General features: G+C 31.3%; 2 protein-coding genes across 2 annotated transcripts; one reads left to right on the plus strand and one right to left on the minus strand.

Annotated features, from left to right (window-relative positions):
• Window positions 1–211: 211 nt before the first annotated feature.
• LOC120139800 lies at window positions 212–3,668 on the minus strand. The gene is made up of 5 exons (XM_039154931.1): window positions 3,359–3,668; window positions 3,094–3,227; window positions 727–874; window positions 549–655; window positions 212–455 (listed from the first exon to the last, which is right to left on the minus strand). The coding sequence occupies exons 1-5, from the start codon at window positions 3,666–3,668 to the stop codon at window positions 414–416; spliced, it is 741 nt and encodes a 246-aa protein (XP_039010862.1). The 3' UTR covers window positions 212–413.
• Window positions 3,669–9,033: 5,365 nt separating this feature from the next.
• Window positions 9,034–13,668, plus strand: LOC120139794 (5-formyltetrahydrofolate cyclo-ligase-like protein COG0212). The gene is made up of 6 exons (XM_039154926.1): window positions 9,034–9,245; window positions 9,333–9,423; window positions 10,213–10,439; window positions 11,093–11,168; window positions 12,330–12,455; window positions 13,217–13,668. The coding sequence occupies exons 1-6, from the start codon at window positions 9,060–9,062 to the stop codon at window positions 13,351–13,353; spliced, it is 843 nt and encodes a 280-aa protein (XP_039010857.1). The 5' UTR covers window positions 9,034–9,059; the 3' UTR covers window positions 13,354–13,668.
• Window positions 13,669–18,774: the final 5,106 nt, after the last annotated feature.

Consider the following 18,774-nt stretch of genomic DNA (forward strand, 5'->3'; position numbering starts at 1 on the left):
TTTATTTATTTTATTAAACGAACATAAAATCTTATCCATACCCGTTCGTTCAATAAATATACGAATTTTTTACCCAACGATTAGTTAAATATTCGGTTATTTTACGTCCTAGAATATAGCCTTGTTGCTTTCTATGGGTTGGTAAATGTCAACCAAGTCATTCACCTAATATTTTATCAGCAAAAGATATACAGTAGGCAAATCCCATTCAAAGCAAACTATTTATTTATTTAGATATTTAATGGGATTTAAATGGCAATCTGAATACAATGATTGATTTGTTATTTTACAGATCTGGGCATTCTCAATCAATATTTCACCCAATACTGGAGTAAGCCAGTGAGCAGAAGCAGAGTGAAAACCCCTTGTTCCAATATGTCTAGTGGAATTGCGACCATCCAAGTTTATAGAGATCAAAACTTGAGGTTGTCTTTCAAGTAACAAACCACTTCTTGCTGCACCACATCAAACAAAAAAAACACGTCACTCCAGGAGAATCTAAACAAAGGGCCTATATTCGTGTTAAAATGAAGTTGTAAGGAGCTTACGATCAAAGCAAGAATGATACATCCAGCTGCACCGGGGAAAAGAGCGTACCAGAAACTCAACTGGTGTAAATTAACTCCATCGATGAATAGAATCGGCAAACTTGCAGCTAATTTGGCAACACAAAATTAGCATTGGGACGATCAGATATAGTTTTTGAAGTTGAAGATGGAGGAGAACCTGGTGGATGGGTTGAACGTGTGTAGATCATGAAAGCTATGGAGGCAGCAAGGGCAGCACTTCTAGCAACCCAGCCAGGCCCAAATAGAGTGAACGCAGCAACACCAATCGCTGCACAACCTATTTGAGCCATGAACATATTGTACTTCTGCAACACAGTTGAGGTTTCATGCTACTAATGTAATGCAGAACAAATTACTTTTGCACATTTATATAATTTATGTATTCCTTTTTCATTATATAATTTTATTTTTTATTTTTTAAAATTATCATTTAATACATTGGCCTCGAAACCCTTTCATCAAAGTAATTTTAGTTCTATGTCGTATGTAAGAATAAGCATTGAATCGAGTCGAAAAAAAGTTATTAAATTAGTTTTACGCACTCACATGACTTGTGTATTCTTATTTCATTATATAACGTTTGTAATTTTATTTTCTAATTATCATTAACAAATACCATTAGGGTTTAGGATAAAGTATACAAATAGTCCCGACTATAAGACATTATTTTGTTTAGTCCTCGACTATTACAAATTTATAAAATGGTCCTCTGACTATATGGCGTTGCTTTGTAGAGTTCATCGACTGTTTAAAGTTCCAAAATGGTCACCCAATTATTCATCTGTTCCAACTCATCCTTTTTCGATAAAAAATCGACGTCCGTTTGAGTTAGATGTTAACATATTGACTGAGATATCATAGTGATTTGAGATTCTAAAATTAGATTTAGCATATCTCAATCAGTAAGTTAACGTACAGCTTAGACTATCATCAATTTTTAATAGAAAATGACAAGTTTAGAACATATGAGTAGTTGAGTGACAGATTGTAACTTTTAACAGTCAAAGACTCAACAAATCAATGTCTTATAGTCAAAAAAACTATTTTGCATCTTTTAATAGTTAAAGACTCAACAAAGTAACAATTTATAATCAAAGGACAACCGAAGAAGTATTTCCCATAATAGTTTGTTTACAATAATAAAGCTAACCTCGACATTGGTGAGTGTCGGGGTTGGAAGTTATGTAGGTCAGTAGAGCAAGTCCTAAACTACTTGGAAATAGAACTTGAACTTTTATTAGGCAAGTTTTATATTTACAAACTATAATGAGTGCTTTGGAAAACTAATGAATAAGGTCTAATTCTGAATTCTATCATCTGTGAGAAAGAAAGATGTTTAAATTATATCTTCTTAGTTTAAATAACTATATTTTTTTTAAATGAATATTACATTTTTTATTTGTAATTATTTTTAGACCGTTTGTTAGAGAAATTTTTGTTGTTTAATAAAGATATGACACGTGGCTTTCGGTCATCTTTCTCCTTTTTACACTTATGTTTTCTAAGGAAACAAACATAAATGTAAAGAGAAAAATTCAAAAACTAATCCGTTTTGAAAAATCTCAAAAAATTCTCCAAATATTTTGATTATAAAAATTTATTTATGTGAAATTAAAATCAAAACTTGAAATCTTAATAAAATAGTCTCAAAATACTTCAATTTTACTTGTAACGGCGAATCAAGTAAAAAAATCAAAATTTTAAAAATCTCATTAATGAAAGAGAACATGTTTGTTTAATGACCAAATGAAAATGATTATGAAATGAAAACTTAAACATTTATTTTTACTGAAAAAAATTAAACACTTAAAATAAAAATAGTATACTTTAACTATTTATTTTATAAAAAAATCTTTATAAAAACTAAAGTTAATATACTTATTGGTAAACACATGAAATTGAACTGTTTTTTCTGGTACTTTTAGTTAATTTTTTTTTCATATAAATTGTTGAATTATTAATTTTCAAAGTTAATAATTTAACATAATATTTAATATTATTATTTAATTAAATTCATTTAATGATCTCATTAGTAATTGAGAGTGTAGTTTTCTCTAAATGTTCCGAGTTCAAGTGATTACGTTTATAGTGTGTGTATAAGTTATGAATGGTTATGAAAAAAATTGAACAGATATCACATTGTAATCACTTCATACTATTAAAAAAAATTGTTATTTAATTAAATTAGTTTTTCTAATTTTTATAAAATACAATAATAAATTAAAATAAAATCCCTAATTTTTAAATTTTCAAAGAACAAAAGAAAGAAATTCACTAAACTGAAAAGAATAAAGATAAATAGCACATACATTCCCAACAAAAATAAAAACTCAAGAACTGTCATCAGAATAACACATATTTTTTTAAAATAATAATAATAAAAAATAAAGATAATGTATGATGGTTTGAGTTCGAATTATTTTCTTGATTTAATTTTCACGGGCATTGTGATATTAATCTAAAAAATAAATAAAGCAGTATTCCTATCTTATCTTGGTAATTAAAGATAACAACAGCGACATACCCGAGCAGCAGGAGAGGAGGGTGAAGCAAACAGTACCGCACAAACCGCCCCTAAAGGAGCAATCGTCATTGAAATCCCTTTTGGTGCTAAAATTTGATCCATCTTTCCCAATATCGCCATTGCAGCGAACGCTCCTGTGCATTAAAATTATCATACATTGGTCTTCACAACTTGATTAATCAACAACGTCTAAGGTCTAACTCCTTAATCACTCCCTCAATTTGCATTGTTCTTGAGAATCTTAATTTTTCAGCAGTGAACTAACCTGCAGAAGGCCAAAGGATGTCGCTGAGTGAAGGAGCCGAAGAATTTTTCTGAGGTTTCCATGAATCCCAGAGATCAGAAGCCGCGACGTTGCCGCTTGAAGCAACAACCACCGCGTATTCTCCTCCTCTGTTTTTTCTCAAGCTTCCTGTCGATTTTCTTTCAAACACAAGAGATCTCTCCAGAGCAATCTTCTTGTTTCTGAAGAAACTATGATTTCCTCTGAGCAACAATGGAGAGAGTGAGTTCAAAGATGTTGACGGTGTTGATACCGCAATGACATTGCTTTGATGATAATAGTGATTGGCCATCTCTTAGTTCTCTCAATTCCGCCGCCGCCGTCGTTTCCCCTAATATGTGCTTAATTAATTCTGGTGGTTATGAAGGAACATGAGAAAAAGTCAAAACAATTGCATAATGCGAGGGATTCTCCAGTGGGGAAATAGAGGTGAACCGCGGCCTTTTGGAGGCTTCGAAAGGGCATTCATTGGATAAGGCAAGCAGACATTGTCTCTCTTTTTTTTTCCTTCTCGGCTCTCTTGTTTTCTCTGGACCATTTTGTGGATTAAAATATTAGAAAGGCTAATATACTGAAATAGTCTCAAACTACAACACCATGTTTAAATAAGCCCTCATATTTTTTTGTAGTAAAAAAGCCCCTAATCTATGATTTTTACCCATTAAAGCCCCTACTTAATCTAATTGGCACTTTGTATGCTTATGTTAGAGGATTTGCCAGCACCCCACAATGAAATGGAAGCGCATTGGATTCTTAGTGGAGGGGTAATTTCCCCTTTATTCCTTCCGTTTCTTTTATTATTGTTACTTTATTTTTATTCTAAATATAGCTTTAATTACTATAAGTATAATTTTAATTAGGATAAACTAGACATTTAGTTACTCAACTATCATTTTGGTTCTGTTTCGGTTAGTTAATTTTTTTTCAAAATCATCACTAGCTTTACATTTTGATTTTATTTTGGCCACTTGTCATTAAAAAATTAATGATGATATTGACATGTCACCATAAGACAATGCCACATCATCATTGAAAATTTAAAAAATGTCACTTAAGCAGTTTAATATCTTTTTAACGACGAGTGATCAAAATGAAACTAAAAAGTAATGTTATGATGATTTTGAAAAAGAAAATAATTAGGTGACCAAAACGGAATCAAAGTGATAGTTGAGTGACTAAATACGTAGTTTACCCTTTTAATAATTATGCAACATAAACACAATTTATTATTTAATATATATACCATTATTAATTATGTGTATGTATTTCAATCTAATATTTTTATTCTTAGCTCAACACTAATGTAAAATTCAAATCTAAACTTGTAATTGTCATTTTTAATCCAAACACATAATGATCTATGATGATTTAAAAAAAGAATAGAGTAGATTAAAATAGTTTTAATCAAATATATTTGAGTTCTTAATTAAGGATTTGGATTACATCTTTGTAACCAATGAAATTGTGACGTGTGTAAATCTATTAAAAATAAAATTTAATTTAACTCATCTTACCACATCAAGTTGCCTTCAAATCACCCTCATAAGCATGGAAAATGTCAACTAGATAGTGTAGATTAAGGGATTTAATGGATAAAAATCATAGATTAGGGGATTATTTAAGGAATTCAAACCCGTATCTTAAAATTCACGACATTTTTTTAGTGAGGTGATATTTTTCTTATTTCATATTATGTAAAATAATATAAAAAATATATTTATAAAATTGGAATTTGAAAAAATTGATTTTTTTTTCTGAACAAAATATTTTAATGTGATATTTTAAAAACAATGACCAAAGTTGATCTCATTTTAATTAAAAGAAAAAGTAAACAGGGCATTCAAATAAGACATAAAAATTAGTGAAAGATACTTAAAGTGGTAAGTTTGTTTAACATTTTCTTTAATTTATATAAATATTAAATAAATGGCACAAAATGAAAACAAATCATGGCCTCTTATATATGTATGTGTCTGTTTAGTCTTCTCTGAGAATCTGAATCATTTGTCTTTGATGATAACTTATGTGTCAACTTGGCTTTCAAATTATTATTGCACAATTTTAAAATGTAGAGAATAATCTTTCTTTTTTGTTTTCAATGTACAGATTAATCATTCACTGTTGAACTTGAACTTTATATTATATGTTTTATACTCTTGTATTCGCATCGTATTTATTTATTTTATCATCATCATAAGAATATTTTATATTTTTATAAAATTTAATAAAAATAAATTATTTTATATATTTCAAAACATTTTTTATTTTAACCCGATTTAATTCAACCCAACTCTTTATCGTCCCTAATCTCACTCATTATCATCTTTATGTATTTATAGAAAGGACCCAACATTTTTCTTCTTAAATGAAATCAAGAATAGAAATATAAATAGTTGGAATAAAGGTAAAAATTTTGAGATTCATTCATTAGTCGAGTACTCGATGATGCTCATATGGTCTTACACAAACGATTATCTGATTATAAGGTGTTTCTTTGTTGAGTATTTTAACTATTAAAAGTTACAAAATGGTCTATCGACTATAGGGTGATACGTTGTTGAGTCCCTCAACTATTAAAAATTACAAAAATGGTCACCTAATTTTTTATATGTTCCAAACTCATCATTTTCCGTTAAAAAAGTTAGTGGTTGTCTAAGTTAGACAATAACATATTGAATGAGATATGATAAATTATATTTTACGTATATCTATTGTCATCGTTGTTGCTTTCAAACACTGGCTCGACCGCATAATGTAAACGAATAATCGATCCACAAAATATATCTCAAATGATCCTGGGATCAGAATTTATTATATCCCAATCAATAGGTTAACATCTAGCTTAGTCGATCACCATTTTTTTTTACGGAAAATGGATGATTTTGGAATATATGAATAGCTGAGTGATGATTTTGTAACTTTTAATAGTTGGGTGATCATACATAGCAGTGTCTTGGGGACCATTTTATAACTTTTAATAGTTAGGAGACTCAACAAAGTAATGTCATATAATCGGAGGACCATTTATGTACTTTGCCCTAAACTATATGCTAATAAATTAATTAGAGGTACTTTAAGTACTATTTGACCATATAATTAAATTTAATCCCCTCTGTCTGCATGTTCTTTTATAGAAGCAACTAGTTTTATTAAAATATAAAATATTTAAATTATGGTGAAGGAGTACAACCATAACTGTAAATTGAATACATAATAAGGACATTTTTCTATAATCAATAACACAAAAATTAATCACTTAAGATCACACAATGGTCATACAAGGAAAAGATTAAAAAACTTAACCAAATAAATTCAAACAAAAGGTATACACAAATAGATCTGATCACATCGATAAATGAACCACAAAAGGAGAAACAAGATATTGAAATACTACTGATAAATTGCAAATCAGAGTTGAACGATATGAAAAAAACTATCTACGAAAACAAATCGCACATCCAAATTCAATCCAATGGTCCAAAGTAGAAAATTAACATAATAACAAATAAACACAAACTTAATCAATTATAATGATATCAAATTAAGCTTTAAAAAAAGAACAAACGACAATAACGGTTAAAAATCGAAAATATGTCTAAAGATAAGAAGAAGAAAAAATATCATACAAATAGAAAAAAAAATATGAGGTCTTATAGTTGTATTGTTTTCATATTATTTTTGTTGCCGTGTCATATTTTGTATTGTGAGATATATGTACTAAAAGTATGTCGTCTTATAGTTGTATTGTTTCCCTAAACAATTAAGAAGTATTAGGTGATCGGTGGTCCATCATCAATTATTATAAGATAATAATAAAAATGAAGAGATAAACACAAACTAAAAAATGAAAACGTTCAACAAGAAAAATAAAAAAGAATTTTTAGATTAATTTTTTTTAATTTTGAATTTTAAGTTGAATTTAAAATTTAAATATAGTGTAAATAGGGGAACAAGATGTTCTTGAAATGTAATATTCATGTTTATTTTTTTTATAAAATTCATAGATATATTTGATATCTATTTTAAAGCACAATCTAAGCGACTTCAGCGTTTAAAGAATTATTGTTATTCTTTGAAGTTCTAGGTTCGTACACCACATATATTAGGATATGAGTATTTAATGTCAAATGATTGGGAGTCCATGAACATATATTACGTTATATTCACCCCTGACTAATAAAAAAATTTAAAATTCTTAATATATTTTAAAATTTTAATAAACTAGTAATTTTATTGTTACCAATTATATGTTATATTGAATTCTAACTTTTTTTTTGATAAGTTGAATTCTAACTTTTTTACCTATAATATATATATTTCATTCGTATAATTCATATAACATATCAATATTAAATATTAAATTATAATTAAGAATGAAGCAACTTTCAATATATTCATTAAAGAACCAATGGCGTCATTGACTAACCTTTGAGACCATGGGAGGGTCCATTTAGCAACTTGAAATTTAGATATTAAAAGGTATTGTGTAAATTTGTAATTATTTACTATATCATTTTATTGAGTTGATATTATAATTAATTACTATAAAACCTAGTTGAAAAACAATCACTTTTTAAAATAAAATTAATAAATTAATAGATATATATAATTATTTTACCTTTTAATATTTTATTAAAAAATACACATTATCTCTAATATTATCTTAAAAGCCTACCTATTATCATAAAAACATAGCAATTATTTTTTTAAATTCATTTATCCTACTTTCCCTCTTTAAAAAAATTCTTAAACTTTTCCATTAGTTTTTACTTTTAAATTTATTTTAAATATATCATTAGCTAAAAAATATAATTAATTTATTTTGTTATACCAATAAATAATTACACTCTATTAACCATTTGTCTAAAATAATAAGTTTTTTAATTTTAATGAAATAATTTTTAAATTATAATTTTTTAATAATTTAATAATTTACTTTATGATGTTGTTTTGTTGAGGTTTTTTACTATTAAAAGTTATAAAATGGTCTCTCGACTATAAGACATTGTTTTGTTGAGTCTCACAACTATAAAAAAGATATGGAATGGTCACATAATTTATTCATATATTTCAAAACCAAACCCAATTATTCATATGTTCCAAAACCATTCATTCCTGTTAAAAAAATTAACGCCCATTTTAGTTGGAAGTTAACTTGCTGACTAAGATATAATAAAATCATATTTTAATGATATCTACTAGCATCACCGTTAATTTCAAGCACTAACTCGATGACATAATGTAAACAAAGATTTGATCGAGAAAATACAATTAAAATGATTATGAAATCAGGTTTTAACATATTATAGTCAATAATTAACGTCGATCTCAGATGATCACTAATTTTTTTAAAAGAAAATGTCAAGTTTGGAACATATAAATAATCGAGTGATTATTTTATAATTTTTAATAGTTGAATGACTCAACAAAACATCATCTATAATCAGAATATTATTTTATAATATTTAATAGTCAATATACTCAATAAAGTAACACCTTATAATTTATAGGCTATTTGTGTACTTTACGCTATAATAATTTAAATCATAAAATTTATGATATAATTATCTAATCGTTCTGTACTGAAGTCAAGATTATATAATTTTAAAAATCATTATATCATAATTTAATATGAGTTGGTCGAGGTGGCGTATGAAGTTGAGAGGTTGAGGCTGTAGGATCAATGGCCCAGAATTCCAAAAGAATGAAGGAAACGACTGTGGAAGCAGAAGATGATCCCATGGCTTGGAAATGGGTCATTCGTAAAAGGGTTTGGGATTTTATGGAGGCTCAGAATATTGCCCAGAACCCCAGACCCGTTCATCATCGGATCCCAAACTTTGTTGGTGCCTCAGCTGCTGCCAAAAAAGTAAAAACTTATAAGCCATTCAAACTGTTGGGTTTTCTGCGTTTCATTTACTTAATGACAAAATTTTTCTTCTATTTTTTTTGGCAGTTGAGTGTGCTGGAAGTATTTCTGAAGGCAATATGTGTGAAGGTAAACCCGGATTCGCCTCAGAAGCAAGTCAGGCTTCTCACTCTTTCTGGTTAGTTTATTCAAAATAATCAATTTGGTATCCCCATAGTGATCCAATGCATTCGGTTTATTATTGTTGTTGTTTTTTGGATTGAAATTTTTAAATGTTTCCATTTTACTAAGCTGACCTTCCAAGTATTTTTGAGTTCTAAGAAGTCCATTTTATTTCATATTTTTATGCTGCAATTTTTTTTTAAAAAATTAACCATGCTTTTGATATTTGTGGAGGAAATATAAATAGGTTATCTGGAATTGTAGCTTTTGTCTTCAGTTGATAAGTTGTACTAGCAGTTGCAGTAATGGGCAGTGTTGCTACTTTAAATTGGCACCAAACTGTATTAGCATTCAACCCAACACCCACCATTTTAACCATCTGAGTCGAATGTGAGCGTGACGAACTCAGAACGGATATTAGGTAGGTTAACAACAGAACAAACCTTGGGTGTCGATACCATGTCAAACATCTATTGTAAAACTAATTGATGTGGGACAACACCAATGTGCTAGTGAACACAAAGACCTCTTCAAAAACTAATTGAAGAAGCCCAACTTGAACATAAAGACCACAAACGGTACAGAATCTAACAAATGTGGGACAACATCACTTCAAAAGATAGGCTGGTTTTCATTGATGTGCCAGTGATTGTTGGGGATCTCGTACAAGGGAGTTCTATTTGGGTGTGTATCTTGGTTTTGATCTTTTGAAATCAATCCACATTCTTGTAATGACGTTAGAATGTATTTGTTATGGTACTGGAGCAGCTATATTCTTAGCATTATGGCCTCTATGTATGTACAGATGGAAAGAAGTTGCTCACTCCGCAACCCCGTTTGAGAACCAATTTCTTTTCAATACTTGAGTCCTCTATTCTTACTCATAGTACCATCAACGAGGCATGCACTTCTGAAGGGGTTGCAAAGTATGGAAGGCCAATTGGGTTGGATGAAAAGATCAAGGTAGATGTAATTGTCATTGGTTCAGTTGCTGTAGATCCAAAGACTGGGGCTCGACTCGGCAAGGGAGAGGTAAGGATCCATTCTATCTTGCTGCATTACTTTTTTGGTCATCCTGTAAGTGTAAGGTTGATGGTGGAGGAAAATGGGATCTAAGAACATATAATTTTGTCTTCTACCACATTGGAAAATACAAAATACTAATTTCTAGTTATATCCCATATTTGTCGCCTTGTTATCTCATCTGGTAGTCAACAATCAATGGATAATGAACAGTTCCAATCAGTTTTAAGCACTAATAATTTGCAGAAACTGCACTTTCTGTTGCTTATTTTCTTGGCTGGTCACACAATTTATTTCTTAAAGTTGAACACATTAACCAAAATTTTCTTGTTATGTTGTTATTCAACCTACTGAGAGGACTTCTTTAGTGTATTACCCTTTCCAAACTGCTATTACTAATTGAAACTGTACATTTTACAAACCAAGAAACTCAGCAGATCGAGGAAATTGCTTTCTTTTGGGTATGTCCATTGGAAATTTTGTCTAATATTTTAGTGTACAAATATGTTGAGCGATTTAAATTGCAAATTCAAATGTTTTCATTTTTAGTCTAGAACTGATATTTTGGTTTTATTGTAGGGTATACTGGGCTTGAGATATTTGATTATCAGAAACCATATGATTTTTTTCTTTATTTAAGAGAAATTAAGACTTGGCTGCAGGGATTTGCTGAACTTGAATACGGCATGCTGCGGTATATGGGGGCCATTGATGATTCAACACCGGTGGTTACCTCAGGTACACAACTCACCTATATTTCACTAAAGAAAGAATTTATAATAGAAATCCCTTTCCATTTAAACTGGTATGGTTATACATTAGTGCTCACTGTTGAACTTGCAACAGGAAGCCAGTAGTCTATTGCAACTGTTTTAGACCACATGATACTATTTTGAAGTTTAATTAATTGAAATGTTTAGATATATTTACTCTCTAGCACTCAATTTATTGACAGGTGAATTTCTTTCACTGGCTATCATTTTTTACCTGTAGATATGTAGCTAATTGAATTGTGCTAACGCTTTGGATTGGATTAAAAATCCAGGATCTTGTCCTGCCTTGTTTGAGCATCTAGTGAAAGAGATAGTTTTGGTTGTGTTGGACCGCAATGTGATTGTTAGACTAATTCAGAGAAATGCGAATTGGGAAGCCGACAAGTTAGCTAAGTCAGGAATTGGTTAATTGGTCTTAGTTTTGGTCCTGTTGTTTTGGTTTTGTTGTTGAGTTGGTATTTGTTCCTAGCTTGGCTGCCTGTACTCTATGCTGTCCTTAGGTGTTTTATTTTGAATCTAGGCTGTACTAAGGTTTTATTTAATAAAATTTTGAGGTACTCTTTTCCTCCTTCCAATGTTAGTAGAGATACCTTTTTCGGTATTTCGATGGATATGAAGGGGTTTTTTTAATGAGACCTCCCTTTCTTATAAAAAAAAAATTACATATTGATATCTGTTAGGTTTTTCTTTATTTCCTGTTAGTTGTTTGATGGACGATCTTAGGTGATTGGACTGCAAACATCCTTGTACGTAATCTATCCATCTGTAGTTAAAAAAAATGAAGTGGCATCTTAAGAGAAAACAATATCGTGAATTCTAACTCTAGTTCCAAAGCATCACATGTTATTTTTGGACACATTTTTTATAGTTTTTTTCTCCGACCGTAAATTATTATCAACTTAGATTTTAGATTATGAGATTTTCTCGACACACTGAATAGAGAATATCTGTTGTAATTTGTCAAACGTAGCTTTGGTTAGTTATAAAGGCAGAAATATGAATAATGCAGTGTGGTTCTCAGCTATGATTCCTCCACTCTTGATACTGCTTGCATCATTAATTTATTTGTTAGATTTTATCTAGCAATTTCCACACCTGGATAACTGGATTCAGTCTCTTGTCACAGTGCATGACTGTCAGTTGGTAGATGATATTCCAGTTGAGAAACTGCTGGTCCATGATGTCCCCGTTGACATCATATGTACTCCTACCCAAGTTATTTTCACTAATACAGCAATTCCAAAGCCTCAAGGTTGGTGAAAACGTATCTTGTTTTATCTTTGATTTTAGTCTTTAACATTGCCATGATTTGTTTCCAAGGGTAATAAATTGATTTATTTAAAAAATATTAAAGTATACCACCTTTTTAATCTAAATATCTAATGTATTTTTTGGTCAAATTATCTAAAGTTAACACCTTTTTCATTTAGGTACCAAAAGTATTTTTTTGTTCAAAGTAGATACCTAAAGTATACCATCTTTTTCATATAGGTTCCTAAAAGTTGATCCGAGACATTGATTAAAAAATACTTTAGGTACCTAGATGAAAAAGATGGTCACTTTAGGTACTTGTTTTGACCAAAAATACTTTAGATACTTAGATGAAAAGTGTGATATATTTTATTACTTATTTTTTGAATTAAGCCTAATAAATTTTGCCCTGTAGTTGTTCCATTATCCAGTATCGATTTTCCGAAGAAGGAAATTTGCAGAAAGAGTCTGAACACTATTCCACCATTTAGTAATTTTGGCTCTGTATCAAATATTTATCATAAGACCATCTCTAGAGAGCTCGCCAGAATCCAAACATTAAAGCCAGTGCCATGGTATGCATACATTTTGGTATAAAGTATAGGGATAAAAGTTTTGGGGGAATTAGAATGCGAGTTTTGTTCTGTTGCTTTGCCAACCTGAATTTAAGAAGAATACCTTGGCCACTATCCATGACCATTAGTCATAGGAATAGGATAGGATATTAGTATTAGTATAATATAACTATTATTTGCTATGCAGGCATCTACTGGGATAAGTTGTCTACACAAAAGCTGGGCCAAATTCGGATACTTAGAGAGCTCAAAAGCAGAATCGAACTGGAGACGGGGCACCCCCTTCCATGTGGTCCATCTGAGAGATTACCCCCTACAGCTTAAGGAAGGTACCGACGTTCTTAAATACCAAAGAAGATGGACGACGAATAATAACAGAATCCAATGTGTGGACTTTAAATGACTCGATAAAAATAAAGGTTTTTTTTTTTAAGATAATGTTTTGTAGGGTTCATCTTATTAGCACAAATTGTTGTCCACTGCGAAGAGTAAACATTAAGGCTCGGCAGGGTATAGAGGATGGATAATTTGTTAAGCTGATGGTTAAGATTCATAACAACTTTCTTACTTTGTAGTTTAATCATTGTATGATGTTGGGAGACACTAGTTTTGAAATATATATTGATTTTTGAGATACAAGAAATTTATTAACTTTATTCAGTAATCAATAAAATACTTTTTTACCAACATCACCGCCAACTATCATCTCTTATTATCATTTTCAATCATCTTGACAAAAATTATTTTGTTTCCACCAATCCTTTTATCTAGTGATTTATGTTTAAATGTGATTTACCGTTTAGTCAACTTTCTTATAAACCCTAATCTCAAGTATATGTTTATAAGGATATTGTAACATCCAAACATCGGGTTAATAACCAAATTGTGAGATTTTAGAATTTGCGAGTAAATTAGATAAATTAAAAGTTCAGGGATTTAATTGGAATATTTTATGTAGAATGATTTAGCAAAGGAGGAATAAAAGGGCAAATGGGTCATTTCAATAGAGGAATAATAAAAAAATTAGTTGTGGTTATTTTATAACCACGTGAACACATTTGGGAAAAACAAAGGTTCCAGACATCTCTTCATCTTTCTTCCTTCTTCAGCCGTGAAGCTCCATAAGCTAAGGTGAGCTTTCTTGTGAGTTGATTATTTGTTGAAATTAAGTTTGGTTTATGATCCTTATATGATACTTAAGCTTAAGGAATGCTTAAGTTGTCCTAAAACTATAAGATAAAGAAGTTAAGAAGGATTAAAGATAAGGGGTCTCTAAATGAAATCTTGGGGGAGAGATAGTTATTAGATTTTGAGACTAGAATTGGCTTGTCATCAGATAAATTAAGAAGTTTAAAGTGTTAGAAATGAGTTTGGATTATGTTGAAAAATTGGTAAGATTCTTAGTTTCAAGGATTTGAATGAGATATTGAAGTTAATAAGGAGTTGGAATGATAAAAGATAGTTAAAGTGTTTATAGTTGGGTTTAGTGGCAAGAAGGGAGTTTAAAATAGAAGAATTAAATGAAGAGTTGATGATTTTCGGATGTTGGAGTATGTTCTGGGTTGGTAGTATCGGTACTCGATGAACAAGTACCGATACTACAAAGCTATTGTAGGCTATAATATTGTGTAGGTATCAATACTGCATGAACAGTATCGATACCATAAGGCCATTTTAGACAACATCTTCTTGAGGTATCGATACCGAGATGGGTAGTATTGATACCATGGGTACCGATACCATAAGGCAGGTATCGATACCATTTTTGGAAATGGAATTACAGAATCGGAATTGGGTATCGATACCATTATAAAGAAAGTATCGGTACTGCACATTGGGTACCGATACTACATAATAAGGAAAAGGTGAATTATGTTGATCAAATAGCTTAAGTTATTAAGATTGAGTATAATGTTTAGGATTCTGACGATTGCTTTGGAAATCATATTTATGTAGATACCGAGCATAAACGAGTTCCGGAACGATTAACGAGTAAGATTGATCGAGGGAAAGATAATGAAATATAGGTGAGTGCATATGTATAGAATGATTATAGTATGATATTGAAATTAGACTTGTGATAAGTCTAATTCCAACATATTTAATATATGATTGCATTACATGATATGATATATGACATGAACTCATATGATATGCATTATATGATAATGATCTAAGTGAATAGGTATGAGAGTTTACATAAGCGATGTGATAAAAGTTAAGAATTTATGTCTATGAGATATAAACTATGTGAATTGTGAAAAACCCATGTTATGTAGATGAAAGCTATAGGTATAATTGACATGCCAAGATTGAGGGTCTACGTGGTCCTTCGGGACGTATATGTAATCATTTGGAACATATATGTGGTCCTTTGAGACACATATTTGGTCATTTGGAATATGTATATGGTTCTTAAGGAGATTCCATGTGGTCCTTATGGACATTTTATATGGCACTTCGGTGCATTTCTACGCGACACTTCGGTACATTTCTACGTGGCACTTCGGTGCATTTTATACGAGCTGCGGTGACATCATTTGTGCACAACCTCAATGTACTCACATACCTTAAGTTCTTGGTATTGTATCATGGGCTAATGAAAGATATAATATGAAATAACATTAAATACTGTGATAAGTTACTATGTTTGAAATGCATGATTAAGTAGTTTGCATTGAATGAAGATATGATTTCATGTTATTACATTTCATTATGATATCATATATATTTTGTGTCTCACTAAGTCAATGACTTAGCATGTGAGTGTTTCACACGTAGGATCCAAGAAGTTAGACGAGCAGGGATAGGCAACTGGGATATCATCACTCATGCAGATATCATATCAGAAGCAGCTTAAACAGTAGGTTATTTTGTTATGAAATCAATGTTGGCATGTAATCAAAAGTTTAAGTTGTATATGCTCCGATTATTTTGTGAGCTTTTGTATAAACTTATGTAAATTATTGGATTTCTTAATATAAGTTTAAATTTTCTATTATTTTATAAGTATATTGTATTGAAAAGCTAATGTGACATCTCGGACTCGTATCCAGATCGGGTACAGGTACGGGTTGGGGTATTACATTTAATGGTATCAGAGCTATGATTTAGCCGATTCTAGGCATAAATCAGAGTCTAGAGTGTCTTTAAATGTATACATGCCAACAAATAGTAAGAACTTCTGATCTGATATAGTAAAGAGTATGTTGTCTTACTAATAGAATTATATGTTTATTCTTAGTAGATGTTCGACGTGATAGCTCTCAAAGTGAAGCGGGAGATGATAGGCCAGCTGAGAGTAGTAATTCACCTGCCCTGGCCAAGCAATGTGAAGAACATGCACCCTAGGGAGTGCTTGTGCAAGATCAGGATATGTTCTTTATGACGTTGGACGCTATTCTGACGCGTTTTCAACCTCTGCTCCATCCACCCAAAGAATGAATGTGGCAAGGGAGTTAAAAGGATTGGGAGCTCTCAAATTTAAGGGAGAAGCCGAGGAAGGTCCGTTGTGGTGGATCTCTGGCTTAATGATTTGAAGATCATGTTGGATAGTGTCCACTGCTCAGAAATGGAGAAGTTAGATGGAGTGGTTTTTTTTGCTAAGGGACAAGCTAGGATATGGTAGACGAATGTCACCATGAGGTTGGCAAGTGATCAAGTGACTTGGTCTCTATTCTTGGAAGAGTTTAAGCACAAGTATATTGGAGATCAGTTTATCAGGCAAATGAAGCAGAAGTTATGAGTCTATAGTAGCTGAACCACACTGAATATAAATTTGAGTGTGAGTTCAATAAGTTGACTCAGTTTGTTGCTGAGCTTATTCCTACAAAAAAGACGCTTGTGAATGGTTCGTGGAGGGCTTGTGCCCTAGATTAAAGGAGATGCTGATAATATTGAATCTGTCCTCATTCTAAGAGGTGGTTAATCATGCAAAAGCTCTAGAGAGAGCTTAGAATGAAAGGTTTAGGGATCAAAGAGTTCATACATCTAAGAGAACGAGTGCTTCTTCAAGCTCAACACTATCAAAAAGAGGTAGAGATTTGGGATTCCAACCTCAAGCTAGATCTGAATCAGTTGCATCATCTACTAGAGGATCAAGTCAGATGAGAGCGAGACAGAAACAATCAGTGGGATCTGGTGCTGGGAGATCCAATCAGGGTCAATCAAGATAGTGTTAACATTGTGGGAAAATCATTTTGGATATGTCGGATGACCTCTGGAGTTTGTTTTCGATGTGGGGATGCCGAACATTTTTCCGGGATTGCCCATTGATGGTTGGTGAATTTGCACCCTCTGAAAGAATCGCTTCTACATCACAAAGAGGAAGAAGAAGAGGTAGAGGAAGAAACCAGTCTAAATCCTTTGCACAACCTGAAGTGCGCTCAACTGCGCGAGTGTATAATTTAAAGACAAGTGAAGACCGTGATGATCCAGAGATTATAGCAGGTACTTTTCAGTTGTTTGATAAATTGGTGTTAATATTGACTGATCCGGGTTCCACTTATTCATATATTAGCAGTACATTTGTAACACCCCAACCCGTACCCGACCCGAATACGAGTCCGAGATGTCACATTGACTTTTAAAAACGATATTCTTACAAAATATCAAAACATTTGAACTCATTTTTAAGAAAATGGCACAATATTCTATTAAATTATGTTTCGTATAAAATTTTGAGTAAAAACGTATTTATAAATAGTAAAATAATGTATGAACAATACCGTGAACAATACCCTGCTACAGTGCCAAATGCTAAAATTTTCCAGATTGTCAGAGTGCAACTGATTCCCCTGCTACAGGGAACCGATATCCTGCTACAGTACTTCCGTAAAACATATATAAACTCTTAAAATTTAAAACGTTCATCTCTATACATTTACTATTTACATATATATATATGTTTAAAACATTCCAAAACTCGATCAGAGTGTATCCAATACAAATCCTTTATTTATTACATGCCAACTAAATTCTTTCTAACAAAGTACATGTAATTCTATCTACATTTCTGATCTGATCTTTGGTAAGGAGAACTGGCCTGTCTTGTTCCTCTTTATTTCTCTTTTCGCTTTCCAAACCTACGTGTGAAACAATCACACGCTAAGTCAATGACTTAGTGAGGTATATAAAACATATAATATAACCATATATCATTTCATATAAACAAAAGGCATACATATGCAAATACTATCATTAATCACTTTTACTTACCATATATTCATCATATAACCACATATATCATTTTCAACACGTTTAACATTTCACATTCATTATCATTAATTCTCATAATTTAACACCCTTATACATAACATATCATGCATTAACCAAGCAATACACCATTACATAAATCATGTGATCTATTCCATATAACAAATCACATATACATATCATATTCAGTATACTTATTAAATTTCTTTGTTAGCCCATGTACACTATTGAGAATTGAAGGTATGTGAGTACATTGAGGTTGTGCACTAATGTTGTCACCACAACTCGTAAAAGTCCCACTGAGTGGCATATGAAATTTGTCCCGAAAGACCACTGTATTGTCCCGAATGACCACTGTATTGTCCCGAAGGACCTATGAAACCCTCGACTCTTGGCATGCCAACTATACCTATAACTCTCGTATCATATAATATGGGCATTATTATTTATCATTTCACATATTCATATAAGCTCGTAGCTTCGTTCACATATGCATGTAATCATGTAGTTCATGTCAATTCTCATATCACA

Source organism: Hibiscus syriacus, unplaced genomic scaffold (genome assembly GCF_006381635.1).
Source record: "Hibiscus syriacus cultivar Baekdansim isolate YM2019G1 unplaced genomic scaffold, ASM638163v2 tig00110775_pilon, whole genome shotgun sequence".
NCBI lineage: Eukaryota > Viridiplantae > Streptophyta > Magnoliopsida > Malvales > Malvaceae > Hibiscus > Hibiscus syriacus.